Raw genomic sequence first — 18,882 nt, forward strand, 5'->3', positions numbered from 1 at the left:
GGACATGCACTTCCACTCAACATAGCCAAGCAAGGTCTAGTCCAATCTCCTGCTACAATCCTGAGAGTGCTGGAACCTTATCTTTCTTGCTCCAAACTGACATTCCCGGAATGAGCCTAGAAATAACCAAAGAGACGGATCAGTTGAATTTCAGTTGCAAGGACATTTATGTTATCTGTAAGGACAATAGAAGCTGTAGTCTACCTGCTTATTATTAGTAGGTGATGTAAATAAACCATAGTCTAAAGGTGCCCATACATCAATCAATGTATGGGGAGATCGACCATGAGAAAGATCGCTCTCTGATCAGAGAGGGATCTGTCGCCTGCCCATGCACTGCAGACCGATTTCATCATGACCTCTATCATAAATTAGGCTGCTATTGGCCTAGCACCTCCGCGCCTGCCTGGGCTCCTCCCAGGTATCAAAATGCCCCCCCGCCTGTACCCGTGCTCTGTAAAATCTTACATCTCCGCCGACGTGATACCTGGTTTCTATTGGTTGGAGAAATGAGTAGCTGCTTTATGATGGTTTTTAGAGCAGTATGACAGAGTTGTGAATTTTCTGTATTAGAAATAGTCTGTAGTAGATGTGGCAGCTTGGGCAGTGCCAGGCCTCAGTGCTGCACTGCAGCCTCTACGAATATCTCTACAGAGCTACCTCTGATAATACATGCATGAAAAGGGGCACGAGGAAATTCAGCTGCCCAATTTTGGCTAGTAGAATATCAACAAAATTGGAGCCATTGTAAACTGCGTGTATAGTGTGAGATTGTCACCCGGACAAGCGCTATATATCGGGCGCCCAAATTTCACGCTATAGCCGCAATTTAGAATTGCGCCTATGGCCGTGTTTAAGTTTCTGGCAATAACGGGCGCCCAAATTTCCTGCTTTGCTGAGAAAGGCCCTCTATGCCAATCCCACGCTGTACAGGTGATGTACAGCTGCATATATTTTTGTGTTCAGGATGAATATTGTAGGTGTTGATAAGCATTTTGGAAGATTTTATTATTTTTAATAAACTTATTCCTTTATTTCCCACCAGCTTCAGTCATGTTTAATTTTCCTGACCAAGCCACCGTGAAGAAAGTGGTGTACAGCTTGCCTCGTGTAGGCGTGGGCACCAGCTATGGCTTACCACAAGCCCGGTATGTCTTTATTATATTACCATTATTTTTTTGTGCTGTTTACATTAAATACTTCACAATGATCACATCTGCATTTTCTGTTTTGTTTGTCTTTTTGAAACTGTTAAATGCAAAAATATCCAGAATGAGCAGCACAACCAGGTTTGTCCGTAAATGAAAAATGCAATAGGACGTGGGCATAAAAACTGACATAGAAAGGAAACACAGGAACTAGAATGAAAAGAGATTTAAGAAAAACATTAACACTTGGGGACAATATGCTGAAGGTGAAGGTACATAGGCTAGGGATGTTCAGATAAACATACCTCAAGAAGACCAATACAATGAGGGAAAGCGTACAAGCCATGACACCCCACAACGTGCTCAGGGGATTAGCGGAGGGAGGTACTTCAGGAACGTATCAGGTTTATTAGAGATGGAACTGCTGATTTCTTTTCAGTGCACACATTTCCGAGATGATCACATCTGCTTTTTAAGGTAGAATCCCAATATCTACAGTTTTATCTTTAAAGGACAAGTGATATCATTCTAAGAATGTTATGCAAACTGTTATTTGAAAACAAATTAGTTTTGTATTTGGTGGCACTCATGCCTTGAATTTGGAGACACGTGTACAAAATGTGGATTTTTCTGTCCCTGATTGTAGGAATTAGGCGTGGTCTCCTAGTGTCCTCCACTGAAGTTGTGATTGGACTTTGCATGAAGAAGCATAAAGCCTAGTGCACACAACCACTCTTGATTGACCAATTATACCACTTCCATGAGGGTTTACCTACGCAATCTGTTCAAAGTATTCAAAATCTGTTGGCCTCATACTGCATGGAAGTGGTAAAATTAGCCAATCAAGATTGGATGTGTTGACGCATCTTAAAGCTGGCCATAGTCCGCAGAAGTTTAATCTACACATTTTAATAGAAATAACTGTTCCCGTTCATGCTATGGAGAGAGGAGAGAGCAGCATGCAGACTGGCAGTGTCTGATGAGCACCCATAGACAAGAGATTGTTGCTGGTAACAGCCAGATTGTTTATGGTTCGCCACTACTCTACTTGTCAGTGGTTCATTGATAAGCCTGGTCTTTGCCATATGTTCCCTTCTACCAGAGAGCAATTTGGAAACCTTGTTGACTTTAATGGGTATGCCACAGAGGTACACTTCTTCTATGTGCTAGAGCTGCTGTAAAACTTATCCCCAGTCAACAAGAGTTATCTGTACAGAGTTACTGAATTCACTCATGCTCAGCACTGCTTGTCTGGCAATAAATTTACAGTCAGCAAGACTTCTAAGGTAATCAGAGCAAACATTGCTGGGAAAAATCAGAAAATAATCCTAAGGCTTTCCTCTCGCTAGGTGGGTACCCCATAAAGGCACTTTTTTCCCTAAGGTAAAGTCTAGAACCAGATTTTGCACTTGCTAGCTAAATAAGCTTGGATACGCTATCAAACACACTGTATAGTGTCGAATAAATCTACTTTTTTCAAACAAGTATTGGTATGTTTTGATCTTGCGTTCCTTTTTATATTTTGACCTATTTTTTCCTGTCTGGTGTCTTTTCTCTTTGGTGCCTTGGACTTGTATTTTTTGCCATGTTTGAGGTCAGCAGTTGATAGGGAAACAGCTGTCACATAAGAGGGCTCAAGATTTCTCCTCAAAGAAGATATCACAACACAAGGAGGCAGCTATAAAGCATTTATTAATAAGTCAGCGGAATTAAAGTGATATTGAAGCAAAAAAAAAAATTATATAATTGTATGTGTTTTACAGATAATTCATAGAACATTAGTATCAAAGAGTCAACATTAGTAAAACAGAGTCTCCTATTTTTATTTTTAGTTATATAGCTTTTTTTAACCTCTTGAGGACTGCAGGGCTAAACCCCCCCTAGTGACCAGGCCATTTTGAGTAAAATTGGCCACTGCAGCTTTAAGGCCAAGCTGCAGGGCCACACCACACAGCACACAAGTGATTCCCCCCCCCCCCCTTTTCTCCCCACCAACAGAGCTCTCTGTTGGTGGGGTCTGATCGCTCCCCCCATGTTTATTTATTTTTTTAAATAAATATTATTGTTCGTTTGTTTTTTTTACCCTGTCTCTTTAAAATAGCCGCTCAGAGACTGAAGAGGGGGTGGAGCTCCGCTCTCCGATCATGAGATGTGCGCACAGCGTGCGCGCGATCTCATGCAAATTACAGCCCCAGGACTTTACGCCAATCGGCGTTAGGCGGTCCTGGGGCTGCCGCCGCGGCCACGCCCCTTGGCGTGACGCGGTCATAAACAGGTTAATAAACTACACTCATTTTACACATTTTAAACTATGAAACAGAGCAGAGCCAATGACCCTTTGAACTTCCCTGCAGTAAAATCTTAGCTGAAGTTGTCTTTTACTGTTTCTTTGATGTATAAGTGCTTCAGAAAATAGCATTGCTCTCTGTCTAAATTGGTCGTAGAGCTCAGAGAAGCTCTTTTCCATAGATAACAACTGAAGTTTCTTAACTCCTCCTGTACTGGAAACAATATGAGGCTCATCTTTGCTACTAATGGTCTATTTCTTAGCTGTACTACACATACAAATCATTATCTCATACGTTTTATTTTCATTTCATATTCCCTTTAAGAGTTGATGTTCAAATTCTTGCAAGCCTTTTTTTATTCTTTCAAATCAAGACCGGTTTCCTTCCAATGCGTCTTCTTTCTCCTAGGTTGCTCCTGAATGACTCCTGAGCTTTGCACTGATTTGTCCTTCCCTGTGTTCTGTTTACTGTTTGTATCGCTAACACGTGTCCTATTTATATGTGATTGTCTGCATGAGGCTTTGTGCCAAGATCTGTTTTCTAACACAGAATAATGAGCCATGCGCACACTTCACAAAAGGCAGGGGGAGAGAGCGAGCAAAGCACAGAGATCATTAAAGAAATGTTAGCATCAGGGCAGCACTAATTCTGAGAGGAAGCCTCTCTTCAGCAGCCTTGTCGATCTCACAGATTCTCAATGTAAAGACATTTCTGACAAGTGGCTCGTAGATCATGGGGGCTGTTCAGACAAAGCCAGAGCTGTCAATCAAGCAGTCCATGATGCTCATCAAGCACACATCCTCCTCCGCTGTCCCAGATGTTACTGATGTCACTCATCCAGGCTGCCGACATGCATTAATCATGCCTGTATAACATCCTGTATCTTGCACAATCTCTCTAATTAGATGGGGGAAATGGTTACCTTAAAAAGCATTGCAACTCAAAGGATAAAACAATCCAGAGGGGAAGACTTGGGGGGATGTGAGCGGTTCCATATACTTTGTAAGATGCTGTGTAATATGTCAGTATTATATAAATACAGGAGACGTTTAAAATAAAAAAAACTATAATATATTAAAAGAATAGCACTGGTGTTATGGGTGTAATAGTGGCTATTTTTTTTCAATGTTATTAAAGGAAATCTGAAGTGAAAATAAAGCTATGATATGATTTTTTTGTGTAGTACAGCTAAGAAATAGAACAATAGTTGCCAAGGACATCCACAGTGTGACAAGTGTAAGCAGAGGAGGGGAACAGATTGTTAATGATTACTAATATTCAAATCATCTATAGAGGTGATTAATACCAGCATAGCACCATTGAAGAGCTAATACTGTGGTTTTAGGGAGGGCCCCTAGTGGGCTCCTCTGGTCCAAGGGCCCCGGCGCAGTCTCAACCTCTGCACCCCCTATTGCTAAGCCACTGAGCACTGTAGTGACATATAGTAGAATGCATTACATTGTTTAGGATCCCAACTTTTAGGGTAATTTCCCTGGTCCCAGCATCAGAAACCCTTCCCATAGCATATATTGCTGTTTATGGGTATGTAGCCCCGCCCTTCTAGTGAGGCCTAACTTAGGCAGATTAGACATGCAGAATTCTCACCTCCAGAGTATTTTAGGAGACCAGATATATTTTCTACTGGTTTTATAACTCTCAGCAAACAAACATTCCACAGAGATTACCTGCCAGGAGTAAAGATGTCGCCACCTGTGATAAATTTCAGAATGTACATCGGGGGGGCCGCATGGTGGTGTAGCAATAGGGGATGCAGGGGTTGCGACCAAACAAAAATAAAACTGGGGTATCTAAAAAAAAAAAAAAAAAGTCATTTTTAGGATGTGGAGGATAGATACAATTTTTTTTAATTAGTTTATTTCACCTCCTTTAAATTTTTTTTTTTTTTTTACATGACACTGAAGCGAAAATAAACTTATGAGATAATGAATTGCATGTGTAGTATGGATAATTAATAGAACATTAGCAGAAAAGAGTCTCCCTAGTTTTATTTTCAGTTATAAAGCTTTATTTATAACATTACATCACACTGTCACAGTTTAGGAGCCACACTCTTTTTAAGCTGTAAAACGAATGACCTTTTGAACATTCCTACAGTAAAATCTTATCTCAAGTTGTCTCTCACTGTTTTTTGGCTGTTTAAGCTCTTCAGAAAACAGGACTGACGATGACTAATTTAGTTGTCTAGCTCAGAGAAGCGCTATTGCATAGATAACAAATCCAGTATGTTAGTGCGGCCATACATCTATCAACTTGGCGGCTGATAGACGTTTCAATTCGATACTTTAACTGCCTCAGGTTTGCTTTAGGAACTAAAACTGTACATAATGGAAGCCATAGAAGACTGAAATAAATAATGGGATTAGATTACATTATTTATCAAGGCCTAGTTTTAGGGCCGGTTCACACTTGGAATGCAAATCTCTATAGCATCTTTGCGTTGTGATTTTGCCGCGATTTGTGTTTTGATTCCCATTCAGCAGAACTGGAATGCCTTGGTTAGAGAGCGGATTGGCAGAGTGTCTTGGCCAAGTGCAGGCTGAGGGCATTGTTCTCCTTCTCACCCTGTCTGTAACTCGCATGGCTGCTGCTGCTGCCTCTTTGTTACTCACACACAGACCTCAGATCAGAGGCAATGTGTACACAGGGAACGGCAGCACTGTGACTGCGAAGTACACCACAGATGTGGAAATGAGGTCTTTGCTTATTTCCTGCATTTGAAGTGTACAGTATGGTTACTGTGCACGGCTCTTTGCAGGTCTGTGAGTGTTGGGGATGGGGAGGTAGCAGGAAGCTACATATCCCCACTGACACCAATGCCCTATATGGGAGTGGACACCTTGGCTAGTTACACTGGGGATGGCTATCTATACTGGGGGACACATTGACTACTTATTTGTTTGGGGTGACACCTTTGACTACCTATTATTATGGTAGAGGGGGGCTCTGACTGTGTGGGTAGAACCACAATTTATGTGCTGCTTGCGGCCACAAAAACCTAGCCAACATCTCTGCCGTACCTAACACTAAAATGGTATTTTCTGGAACTGATGAATGGTGAATGTCTTCCAGCTTATTACACTCACTCTGTCCATCTCTGCTGGAGCAGTACTCGCTCTACAGACTCCAGCATTACTTACAGTACAGAGCACTTGGGGAGGGGTAGAGAGGTTTGGGGCTGGGCGTTGTACACAAGAGCCTGCTGCACACTGAATAGGGATTGTCTACAAATCTTTGTCTGCAAAACTATTGTGATTTGTTATCAGTGGCTGAGCAGATTCAGTCATCAGAACTGTGCAGAGAATAGAAAGCTTTTTCTCTTCTTTCTCTTTGTGTCCAGACTCCTCAAGCATAACTACAGTACATAGCACTTAGGGAGGGGTAGAAAGGCTGGGGGTAGAACAGCGCTGTATACAAGGCTCTGCTGCACACCAAATAGGGACTGTCTACAAATCTTTGTCTGCAAAACTTTGTACGATTCCTTATCAGTGGCTGAACAGATGGATGCAGTCATTAGAACAATTGTGGGAGAGCAGAAAGTTTTTTTCTCTCTGTGCCCTTAGTTGTCAGTCCCTCAGGACAGGGAAAAGAAACTTCTCCCCCCACGGGCCCCCCTGTGGCTTTTGGGCCCCCCTGCGGCTGCATCCCTTGCAAGGTCTACTGTTACGCCCCTGCTGTATAGAAAATATTGCAATAGTGCAGCCGTGATGTGTTAACGGCATGAACTCATGTTTTTTTTTTTTTAATAAGGCTTATGCTTTTTACATAAATCTATTTTAGTGTACAGTTTCTGTTTCCATGTATGATGCTATAGCTTTTTACATGCAGAGGATCTCACTGGATAAATTCCTGTTCTGTGATCTTTTTCCTAGGCGAATATCTCTGGCCACTCCCCGGCAGCTTTTTAAATCCTCCAACATGACTCAGCGCTGGCAGCGACGAGAGATTTCAAACTTTGAATACTTGATGTTCCTTAATACCATAGCAGGTAAGGCTGCTGGCTCTTCAATCCCTTCTAATATGTTTATGTTTGTCAAAATGTTGAGCACCGTGACTTGATCGAATGCATTCATCCCTCCGGGACTCAGCTGCAGCCTTATGATAGACTCTGAAGCACTCACATTAAATTTGATAAGGGAGCGCGGAGCCTATCACCAAAGCTCTCTGGATGCAGCGAGCGATGTGGAGGTAGTGCCTAACTCTCTTGCCATTTCCCCAGCTTGACAGCTTTGTCTGAAGCTTTATTAGACGCAACAAACCATCGCCAGAACCTGTCTGGAAATAATAATGGGGGGGAGGGGGGAATGTAATTTTACTATTCCGTCATTTTTCAACAACAGCAACAAGACGCAAGTCTAACAGTATCCCTGCCTAGTACAGATGTCACCTGCAGAGTGGCATGATTAGGTAACCATGTTGTATCTGCTTACCTCTAATCTCACGCTTCACGTAAAAAATACAGTGTGTTGCTGTATACGGCTTGCAGTCTTCACACCAGTCACAGGATGCTGCTCCGGCTTCTGTGTGTCGGGCGTTTTGTCAATGTTTGTATAACTTGTTTAAAAATAAATATAAAATCAAAAATGTAAATGTAATGCTCCTGGGAAAATAGGAGGAGCTAAAATACAAACATACGCCTAACTGTGTGAGCTTGTTTTCCGAGGTTTTACAGTACTGGTTTAAACATGCAAATAAATGTGGACCAATTTATAAAAATATCAATTTAATATCGAATAAATATTACAATATCAAAACAATATAATATTGCACTTTTGATATAAAACAAAACTCATAAGGTCATTCTTATAATAAGCAATGAGCTGGATAATAATTTCAGTAAAACATCAAAATGTTATTATACTTATTCACCAATACAAAAGGCTTAAACCAATTAGCAGTCAACTCAAATACAGTGCAGAGTTATGACTCATCAAATATGGCCGTCGGCCCTGTTACTCAATTTACCACAGGGTCTCTGGAGACAAAATGGATGAATTGAACGACAACAAAATGGCTGTTATCAAAATCAAAATGGCTGCTATCAAAAACAAAATGGTGGCTATCAAAAACAAAATGGTGGCTATCAAAAACAAAATGGTGGCTATCAAAAATCAAAATTGCGCAGTCCAAAATCAAAAATGCGCTATCCCAAAATAAACTGGCTGATGTCAGCTATACCATTCAATATAACAAATTTAGGATGACTCAGTGGATCTGACGACTGGGCGTTGCCCCACAATTTCTATGCAATCAACTATAAATGACAGGAATTTTCCCACTGTCTATACTTTAACCTCCGCTGGCCTGTGATACTACACAGAGCAAGCGGGTAAAATACATATAATTTTGGAATAAGATATCTATTGAGTCGTCCTAAATTTGGCTAGGTGTGGCTTGCACATGCTGCGGCAAAGTATCAAAATATCTAGAGGAGGTAGCTTAAAGTATCTAGCGCTTTTATCCAAAACAAGTTATGGCATTCACAGTCAGCGATTCTCGAACTATTGGTTGTGTTAAACGACAGAAAAATATACCCACTGAATGGGTTTTATCAAATATATGGAATGAGTAATTCCTGTGCACTGGAAGAACGCACTCCCTTTGGCTATAAATGACTATAAACTTAAGAAAGACAATCGTCAATAAATCAAAAGTTCAGATATTCGTGCTGTGATAAGCCATATGACTAAAAAGAAAAATCAGAACTGGGTTCAAGTATAGTCACCAAGATGGCCTCTGGGCGTGTTCCTCTTAGGCGTGGCTGTGTTCAGATGGCATGAATCCTCTATGTCCTGGTCTGCTCAGATCTCTTGATGGTCTGATCCCCCTCATTGAATGACCCCTCTCATCTTATTCCCCTCACTACCTATGGTCCTGCCCAGGAGATTAAGTCTTCTAGCCTATCACTGGGCAGTGGGAGTGACCAATGGGAGCTTTCTGTGACTAATCTTTAACCCAAGTGTAATACTGGCTTTCACCCTTTGTAGGTGCTGTTGGCTAACTAATCAGACTTACTGGGATATTTGGCAAACTAAAAACAAAAATCATGTTTTATTATAACCCAACAGTGAATAAATCAATGTTATAAAAATTCATATCTTATGGATAGCTGATCTGGATGGGATCATTGGTTATTATTTATTATACAGTGACCTTTTCTACCATATTTAAGATAGATTGGATTTGATCCAAAAATCATTGGCATGCTTAAAACCACCATGGATCTCTCATTATAACACATTGTGCTGTCTGCAGAGTTTTATATCTCTAACATTATTGTTTAACATACAACACTGGTAACCATATAACATTTCTATACCATTCTGGATATATTCATTCAGGGAATCTTTATATTAACACGTATACATTTTCAATAACATTTTCATATTGTTACTGGTTTGCCCAGCTATAAGAAAAATAAAGGTATTTCCTAAGCCTTGTGTTTGTGTCTGGACTTTGGAAACACAAATATTGCATAGAAACCTTGCATGGGTTTTGGTTTCACATTCAATGTAGCCAGGTTTGAGCCATTGTATACAGATATTAGTCCATTTTTAAACACACTATTGTCACTCAGACTCCTCTTGTTTGCTATCTTGTCAAGTGTTTTGACCTAAAACAAAGAATGGTCTGATATCATTGTTCCCAGTAAGGTGAATGGGATTACCCATTGCAAATAGCACATCAGCTGACTGCCTGTTGTTCAACATCTGACCTTCCTTTAGAGACACATACAAGTCAGCCTTGCATGGCAATATTACATCGCCATATTAAAATATGCTCTGCCTTTCTCAATGATCAATGTATATATTAACCTACAATCACCATACATTAAAAAGTCTTTGTCTCCTGTACCTTAGGGGAAGGAAATTAATTAGGTTTTATTTGTATTTGATCATGCGCAGTTCAGTTTATCAGAAAAACGTTACTCCGCCATATGGAAATCTCGACACATCCCCCTTTTTTCCATAATGTTTCACAAAGTGTGAACTTTCTGGAAATAACAACAAGGATTAATAATCGTTTTTCGTCTGCTTCATTCCCGTGGGAACACGTTGTGAATAACCTTTGTTTTGTATTGGTAATCCAAGTATGAAAGGGAAAAATGGACTTTAAAACATCGTCTTCATCACATTGAAGTTCATGTTTCACGCTTCATGTTTCCTCTTGTTGCAAAGGTAGCAAACAGCAACTGTAACAGCGATGAACTGCTTTGGCCTTTGGTTCAAACAAAAGGATTTTCCGGATCTGCTTCAAGATTTGAACAATTCACTCCTGTGAGTATCTGGCGTGTAACAGGTATCAGGCTTGCATCTCCATCAAATGGACCTCGGATACATCAGCTCGTCATTCAACGACACATCGCGGGTTTAGGCTCATCTGGACCCTCTATGATAGGAACATCTATCTGGTCATGATGAACTCCGCTGTATCCGGTAACCTCAGGGATGCTAGACCTGGCACCACACTTGGCTCGGCACTCTTCCCCAAGATAAGGACTGCGTAAAGGATGGCAATCGTCAGGTGGGGCATCTTTGCGCCGGATTGGAATCTTTGTGTCAAAATGGCCTCTAGTAGGGATTAAACACATCATTAGGTATACCTGTCAGGAGAAAAAAAATATTAGTTAGCACACATTTCCAGATTGCTCCATTCTCCGTAGCTGTGAGCTAGGGTGACATACACGTAACTGATTAATATGCACCCATTTTTCAACGAAATCATCCCCCTTAGGGATCTTAACCTTATAAACCACAGGAGACAGTTTATCGGTGATTGGATATGGACCTTTCCATGAAGGGAGGAATTTCTTTTCCTTTACCTGGTCTCTGGCAAAATTATACAGATAAACTTTATCGTCAACCTGATACTCCTTTTGGGTAGTTTTGAGGTCATAGTACGTTTTCGTACTGACTGTGGCTTTTTCGATGTTTCTTTGAGCAAATGCAAAGGCATGCTGGAGGTGTTTGCGTAAGTTCTCCACGTATTGATGTGCAGTAGTTGCATTCATCAAGTTGTGATCTGTGGTTTTGTAAAGCAAATGCTGGGGTAACACCATCTTTCTACCTGTGAGCATCTCAAATGGAGAAAGTTTGGTTGCTGCGCTTGGAGTAGCTCTAATAGCCATAAGAACTAGTGGCAGCTTGACGTCCCAGTCTTTACCTGATTCGCTAACAAATTTTTTCAGGATATTTACAATGGATTGATTGTAACGCTCCACTCCACCACTAGAGGCTGGTCGGTAAGCTATGTGTAGCTTCCGTTTTACCCCTAGGATTTCCCACATTTTGGTCATTACTTCACTGGTGAAGTGACTTCCGCGATCGGATTCGATGCGCTGTGGAAGACCAAATCGGGAAAATATGTGGTTAATGAGCAGTGATGCGCACACACTGGAACTGCATGTTTTACTTGGTAGACATTCTACCCATTTAGTGAACAGGCATGTTACGGTTAACATATACCGGTTTCCTTTTGAGGACGTTGTTACTGGACCAATAAAATCGATCTGGATGTCTGACCATGGCATAGCTATGCCTCTTTTCATCAGCGGTGCCCTGTGAGTGGGACCTTGTGGCTGGAATTGAGGGCATACCAAGCACCCTTGACAATATGTCCTGACATCCTGTAACATGTGTGGCCAGTAAGCGTAGTCTCTTAATAACTCATACGTTATTTTCTCTCCTCGATGACCAGCTGTCGGGGCATCGTGGGCATGTTGCAACATTAGACCCCGATATGCTGCGGGTACTACCCATTGTGTAATACCATTTTTCGAGGTTCGTATTAGCAATCCATCCTGTAATGAAAATTGTGACACACCTTTCATCAGAATACGTAATTCTTCGTTGTCACTGCAGTCTTCCACGGTGATGGGATAATCATGTGGACTTCCAATATGTTTATAAAACAAACCAATAACGGGATCCCCCTTTTGGCTCGCAATGAGATCCTCATTAGGAGAATCTTGACTCCACATTGCTACACTGGGTTGAGACTCCTTTTGGGCCTGCCCCCTAGTGGTGACATTTACTTCGATAGTTCCCATGAGGTCATTGATATCGAAGATTTCACCATCAATGGCTGCTTTCTTAGCGAGGGAATCTGCTAGATCGTTCCCATCTTTATCAGCGCCAGGGTGTTTCGAATGACCCCTTACCTTTTTCCAATAAATGGTAAGGTCGTGGGTATTAACCAGTTCATCAATTTTACAAAACAATTTACCATGTTTGACTGGCTTTTTGTTACTCCTTGTCATGCTAGTCCTTTTCCAACTGGGAAAATATTCCACAAAACTGTTCCGAACATACTCAGAATCTGTTATCAAAACAAATTCCTTAAGGTCATGTTCGATAGCCATTTGTATAGCTTTATACACGGCAGCGAGTTCTGCGACCTGGCTACTTTTGGGACCAATTTTGTATCCCGCAGATATCTCTGGAAATATGTTATTCCATACGATACCGATACCTGCAACCAGCATCTTTTCATCTCCTTCTGTGTGAAAAGAACAGCCGTCAACATATGCACATGGTAGTGATTTGCAGTACTCCTCTTCATAGGATTTATATGGAGATAGAGATTGCTCTTCCAGAAAATCGTTTTCTGGTGGCTCATCTTTATGTTCCACATGAGAGCAATCATGGAGTTCAGCTAATCCTTGAGCAACTGGATTTTTAGTATCCTGTTTATATTTGATTTCCAGTGGCCATCCCATTAGGGACATTGTCCATGCCGTTATCCTACTGTTTGACAGGTTACCTTCTTTTATTTGATCACTTTGTAAATATTGTAGTGATTGGTGTGCAGTTTCTACAATGATCTTTTCCCCTTGAATAAAACTTCTGAAATATTGCAAAGCCCACACAGTTGCTAATAATGCCTTCTCACAATTATTAAATTTGATTTCAACTGGTGATAGTGATTTACTGGCATAAGCAATTATTTTATTCAGTCTTTCTTGCTTTTGGAAAAGAACTGCACTTACACTCTTGTCGGTAAAACCTGTTTCAACATAGAAGGGTTTACCACCTTCTGGATAAGCAAGGCATGGGGCCTGTATGAGTTTTGTTTTAAGCTCAGATACAGCTTGTTCATGGCACTCATTCCATTCCCATTGTACTCCTTTCTTTAGCAGCTGCAATAGCGGCTTTGTAATCTCAGCATAGTTATCTATGAACTTGCGAGAATAATTCATCATCCCCAGGAATGATCTCAGTTCCTTGAGATTTGTGGGGGACTTCGTATTTTTGATTGCTTCCACTTTCTTTTTCTGTGGATTAATTCCTTCTGCAGTAATTTCGTGTCCCAGGAAATTTACCTTGGATCGGCACCATTGAGCTTTCTGTAGGGAAAGTTTAACACCTGCTTCTCTTAGTTGATTTAATACATATCTCAACTCTGAAATATGTTCCTCAAAGACTGTACTTTTGATAAGGATATCATCGACATAAGTTAGTGTACCTCGTTCTGCTGCATCAGGCATTGCTTTGTGCATAAACACAGCAAATTCGTGGCCTGCGTTGATGTATCCGAAAGGCGTCCGGGTCCACGCAAATTGTCTATTACCGAATGTGAACGCCAGTTTGTATTGATCCCTTTCATCCACTTTAATTGTCCAATATCCTTGTGCGCAGTCAAGGGCTGTGAATATTTTAGATCCCTGGATTTGCGCCAAGCATTGGTCAATGTATGGTACGGGCCAACCAGACATGTAGACACGTTTGTTTAACTGTCTCAAGTCTGAGCATAGACGGAACTGACCATTCGGTTTGAGAACTCCGAGTACTGGATGATTGAAGGAACTGTGTACTGGGCGGATAATACCTTTCTTTTCCAGGTTCTTAACAATTTCCGATAATGACTCGTAGGCTGCTAGCGGAAGTCGATATTGTTTGATAAACACAGGGGGTGCATCTGGATCAGTCAGGATTCTCGTAACATGCAGGTTAGTTTCCCCACAGTCATAAGAGTCCTTGGCAAACATGTCCTGGAAATCCCAGAATAGTTGCCTTAGCTGCTGTCGTTCTGATTCACTAGAACATCCATCAGCTATAGAGAGCTGTTCTTCCACCCGTTCCTGAAATTCTGGGAAAATCTCAGGTTGACCTACCTCATAAGCTTCTTCAAGCCTATTAGTTAAGTCATTTGGGGTGTAACATGCTTGATCCTTACCCTGCTGGAGTGATTGATACTCACTTTCATTGATTTCATGGTTAAAAATCAACGATGTTCCCTCGACATGACATGTACCTTCCTCAGGACTGAAAGGATAAACAGAATGTATGCTGAACAATCCTTCAGGTGATGAGAAATATTGTTGGTCCACTATTTGTTCTTCTGTCAAATATTCATCAGGTATTAATCCAATGACTTCATTTTGGAATCCAAAAGTATAATATTCTGAGTCAATGGCTAAGCCAATCATTGTATCCTCCTGTAACGTGATACTATGAGGGCTCATGTTTTGCATGACCATGTATAATGGTTCCTGATGAATATTTATTAGGGGAATTGGTTTTACCTTCAACCCCAATTGTTGCATCCGATTGGATAAACAAATCAATGCATCTGCATTTCTCATCTTTTGCCCCTTCTTTACTTGAATGGGTAAAAGAAATGATTTGCAACCTTCAGGGATTTTTACTTTTTCAGCGACAGTGATATCCACTGCATATGGTATCCGCTGTCCCCATCTCAGTGCTTGTTCTCTATCCTGGAATTCCTCTGGGTTTCCGGATAATTTGGACCACAGAACATCATTAACCAGATCAACCTGTATGGCAAATCGGTGAATAATGTCGTTTCCTAAGTACATTTGGTACTGTGGTTCCTTTAACACACTGAAGACGTGTTTTGCAGATTTGTTTCCTAGAGACACAGATAAGATGCATTTTGCAATTACATTATGACTCTGGTTATCGTTATCCAGATCGTGGATCCATTCCTGTGTAGAGATAAATTTGATTACCTGAGGGTCGGTAACCTGCTTCAACAGTCCTAGGCTTATGTAGCTGGCCTCGGATTTGAGGTCCAACTTGGCATATTTTACCCGAGCAATATCATCTACCTGCACGGGAACCAGCACAGTATCATTGATTTTCTCGATTTCAACCAATGCCTGTGTATGCTTGGTTATGCCTGCCACTTCCTGACTTCCCCCTTTGAGGGCAATAGTTAACACATCCTCTTCAAGGACTATCTTTTCAATCTTATCCTTTCGGATATTTATGATGTGAAAAGCAGTGTTAGCATTTTCCTCGGGTTTACCGTTTTTCAGGATCGTGACTTCTGGTATCTGACTGTTCCGGAAATGGATTTCAACAGAGTTAGGCCTTTCCTCAATCATATGGCAGCTGCGTTGCGACTGTGCATTGCTGGAGCGCTCAAAATCAATTGGAGTATTGACTTGAGCCCATATTGCTTCATTTATGAAGTCAATTATGGAATTTAGTCGCTTGAGCAGATCAATTCCAATGATCAATCTATCATATGGAAGATCAACAATCAAAGTTGGATGTTTAATGACCTTTTTACCAATCTTGTATGTCAGCCAGGATGTGCCTTTCACTTGTAAACTATTACCACCAACGCTTATCAGCGCACCCTCAAAGGCTTTTAATCTTGGCTTCCTTTGTGATGAATCCAAGATCTGCTGGTAATAGTTAAAAGACAGAATAGTAACCTGGGAACCGGTATCCAGTAAACCTGGGATCGGTCCGATACGTCCATCTTGTAGATGGGTATCGATAAAATACCGGCCATCTACCTGTTCAAGATTGCAAAGAAAATTGGAATGTTTTTCCATTTGTTGCTTCAGAGAATGATCTCTCTGTAGCGTCAGGGTATTAGGAACTTGTTCCTCCTGATTCTGCCTGCAAGGCATTTGGGTTCCCATGGATTCTACCAATGGGACAATCTGAACAGAGGGTACTTCACGCTCTGGCTCAAATGACATAATATCACCCATTTGTGGTGGAATATCAAGAACATTAGACTTCCCTTCCTCGACCTGGGGTAGGTCGGTACATTGCACATCATTTTCATTACTCGTATTTAGTATTGCCATATCCATTTCCGTATAGTGATTTGTCTCGGTTTCCTTTAATTGGCAGAGCTGGGCCCTGCCTCCCCAGCTAAAAAATCCTCATGCTGTCTTCCTGCAGATCCCTGAGCCAACTTACCCATCATGTCACTCAATTTGTTCACTTGATCAACAAGTTGATCAAACCTATTAGGTCGGCGAGGGTTCTGGTTCCGGGGATCATTTCTGTTCCCTGCGGGTGATCCACTCCTAGGTGAGTTAGGGGATGACCTACCCCTAGGTGAATTAGGTGGGCCCTGTCTCCTTTCCCACTGCTGCCTGGGTCGGTTATCCCATTGTCTATATCTTTGGGGTCGTCTGTACCCCTGGGGTTCTCTATATCCCTGGTAACCTCTATACCTTTGACTACCCTGGTTTCCTTGGTAACCCTGGTATCCTTGATACCTGCGATTGAACCGAGGACGGTAGACCTGGTTCTCAGAACCTGAGCTATCCCTATCTGACCCTTTAGGATTTTGTGGTCTGTTTTGATTAGGGTTTTGTTGCTGTCTTTGGCCCTGCTGGATAGGTACTTTTGCAGGAGGTATTTTCTTCTGTTGGGATTCAAGGTTTAGGTCCGCTTTCACTTTGGTTTCTTCTACTCTGTGCTCTGGGTACTTTCTGTTGTTCCTTCCACTTACGTTGGAACTCCCACTGATGTTGAACAGCAGTGTCGCTGAGGTAACCATTTTCTCTAGGGAGTTTCCGAAGTCTAACTCATTGGCCATGCTTAACTTTATTTGGGTAGGCAATGCATCATAATATGCCTGTTTAAAATCAAGAGACTCCCAGTTAGGATTCCGATATGCCAAACTGTAAGAGTTTTTTAGCACAGAAAGGAATTCTCGGGGGCTCTGATCGGGTCGACAAGTAAGTCGATACACATCTCGTTTTGCTTCTGAGATAGTGCGATACGGCCCAAACTCCAGCTTCACTTCGTGTGAAACTGCTTGCCATCTAATGATACCTCGCTCCTTAAATGAGGTGAAATAGTGGCGGTATCTGTCATCAAAAACCCATGGGAGAAATCTGATTTTGTCTGCTTCAGACAGATTTAAAGAGTCCATAGTGGATTCATACAACTCCATGTGGGATGCTATTTGCGCTGAACCCTTTTTAGTGAACTTTGGCACAGCGGTGTTTAAGAATTTTATGATGCTGGCCGAGCTCTGTTTTTCTTGGGGGTACTGATTATTTCCCCTATTTGACTCCCCCCTATACGTACCTTTCCCCCTTCTTGGGATAGGGCTGGATTCTCGCTTTCTCTCATCAGCCTCCAATTCATCTGAATCAATATCAGCAAGGGAGTCGTGACCTTTATGGGAATCATCATACCTAGGGGCCCTCATTTGCATATCTCTCTCTGGAGAGGAATCCAAATGTTGATCTTTAGGGACCCTTGTACTGTCATCGATTATGGTATTCATAGTCTTACATACCGTCTCCATACGATCCAACATGCCTTGCCATTTTAGGTCATATGGAGTGAGTATTGGCGGGCAAGGGCTGGATGATCTATCGAGTCTACCTGCCTGTTGGATTTTGAAGTACTGCTGTTGTAGTTCTTCAAAATCCTGTTTAAGTCTGCGATGCGCTTCACGATTCCGTTCGGCGTCTCTTTCCAGACTTTTGATCGCTACCTCCCTGTCTGAAATATCAATCATTAATTGGTCTCTATCAGCCCTTATAATTTGAAGATCTGATTCCACATCCCGTAACTGGGAGTTCAATGATTGGACGTTTCCCTCTGTTCCTTGCAATTGGGATCTCAACTGTACAATCTCTTTTTTCCTAGATTGTGCAAGAATATCTACCTCTAATAACCCATATAGAACAGAGGGTAGGGCGCCTAACAACCTCTTCTTCAGTTCGGAATCCGAGGTTATTGTGGTCATACATGAAAGATAATGATCCACCAGACCCTTAGATTGAAATATATGATCAGCTTCCTGTTTTATACTTTTCCTCATTCTGCTTATCCATTCATCTACTTCCTCATTATATTTCAGTTGTATAAATATAAATTCCACAATTTTTCGGAACGTCTGTTCCAAATGCAGTTCTGAATCACTACCTGTAGCACTCATGATTCAATAGCCAATGCAATAAAACCAGCTCAATAAAACGTTTTTACACTGTTTAAACCAGTAATGGAAAGTAAACGGATCTCGCTGGGGCCTCCAATTCTTATGTCGGGCGTTTTGTCAATGTTTGTATAACTTGTTTAAAAATAAATATAAAATCAAAAATGTAAATGTAATGCTCCTGGGAAAATAGGAGGAGCTAAAATACAAACATACGCCTAACTGTGTGAGCTTGTTTTCCGAGGTTTTACAGTACTGGT

General features: G+C 41.4%; 1 protein-coding gene across 9 annotated transcripts in view; it reads left to right on the forward strand.

The window, feature by feature from the left end:
• Positions 1–18,882, forward strand: part of NBEA (neurobeachin) — an 866,760-nt gene that overhangs the window by 727,591 nt on the left and 120,287 nt on the right. For all 9 annotated transcript variants that reach the window (XM_068267062.1, XM_068267067.1, XM_068267066.1 and 6 more), the window contains 2 exons: positions 1,046–1,148; positions 7,327–7,442. In XM_068267062.1, coding sequence (XP_068123163.1) covers positions 1,046–1,148; positions 7,327–7,442 — 219 coding nt within the window. The remainder of the gene's footprint in view (positions 1–1,045; positions 1,149–7,326; positions 7,443–18,882) is intronic.

The sequence above is a fragment of the Hyperolius riggenbachi genome, chromosome 2 (genome assembly GCF_040937935.1).
Source record: "Hyperolius riggenbachi isolate aHypRig1 chromosome 2, aHypRig1.pri, whole genome shotgun sequence".
Classification (NCBI taxonomy): Eukaryota; Metazoa; Chordata; class Amphibia; order Anura; family Hyperoliidae; genus Hyperolius; species Hyperolius riggenbachi.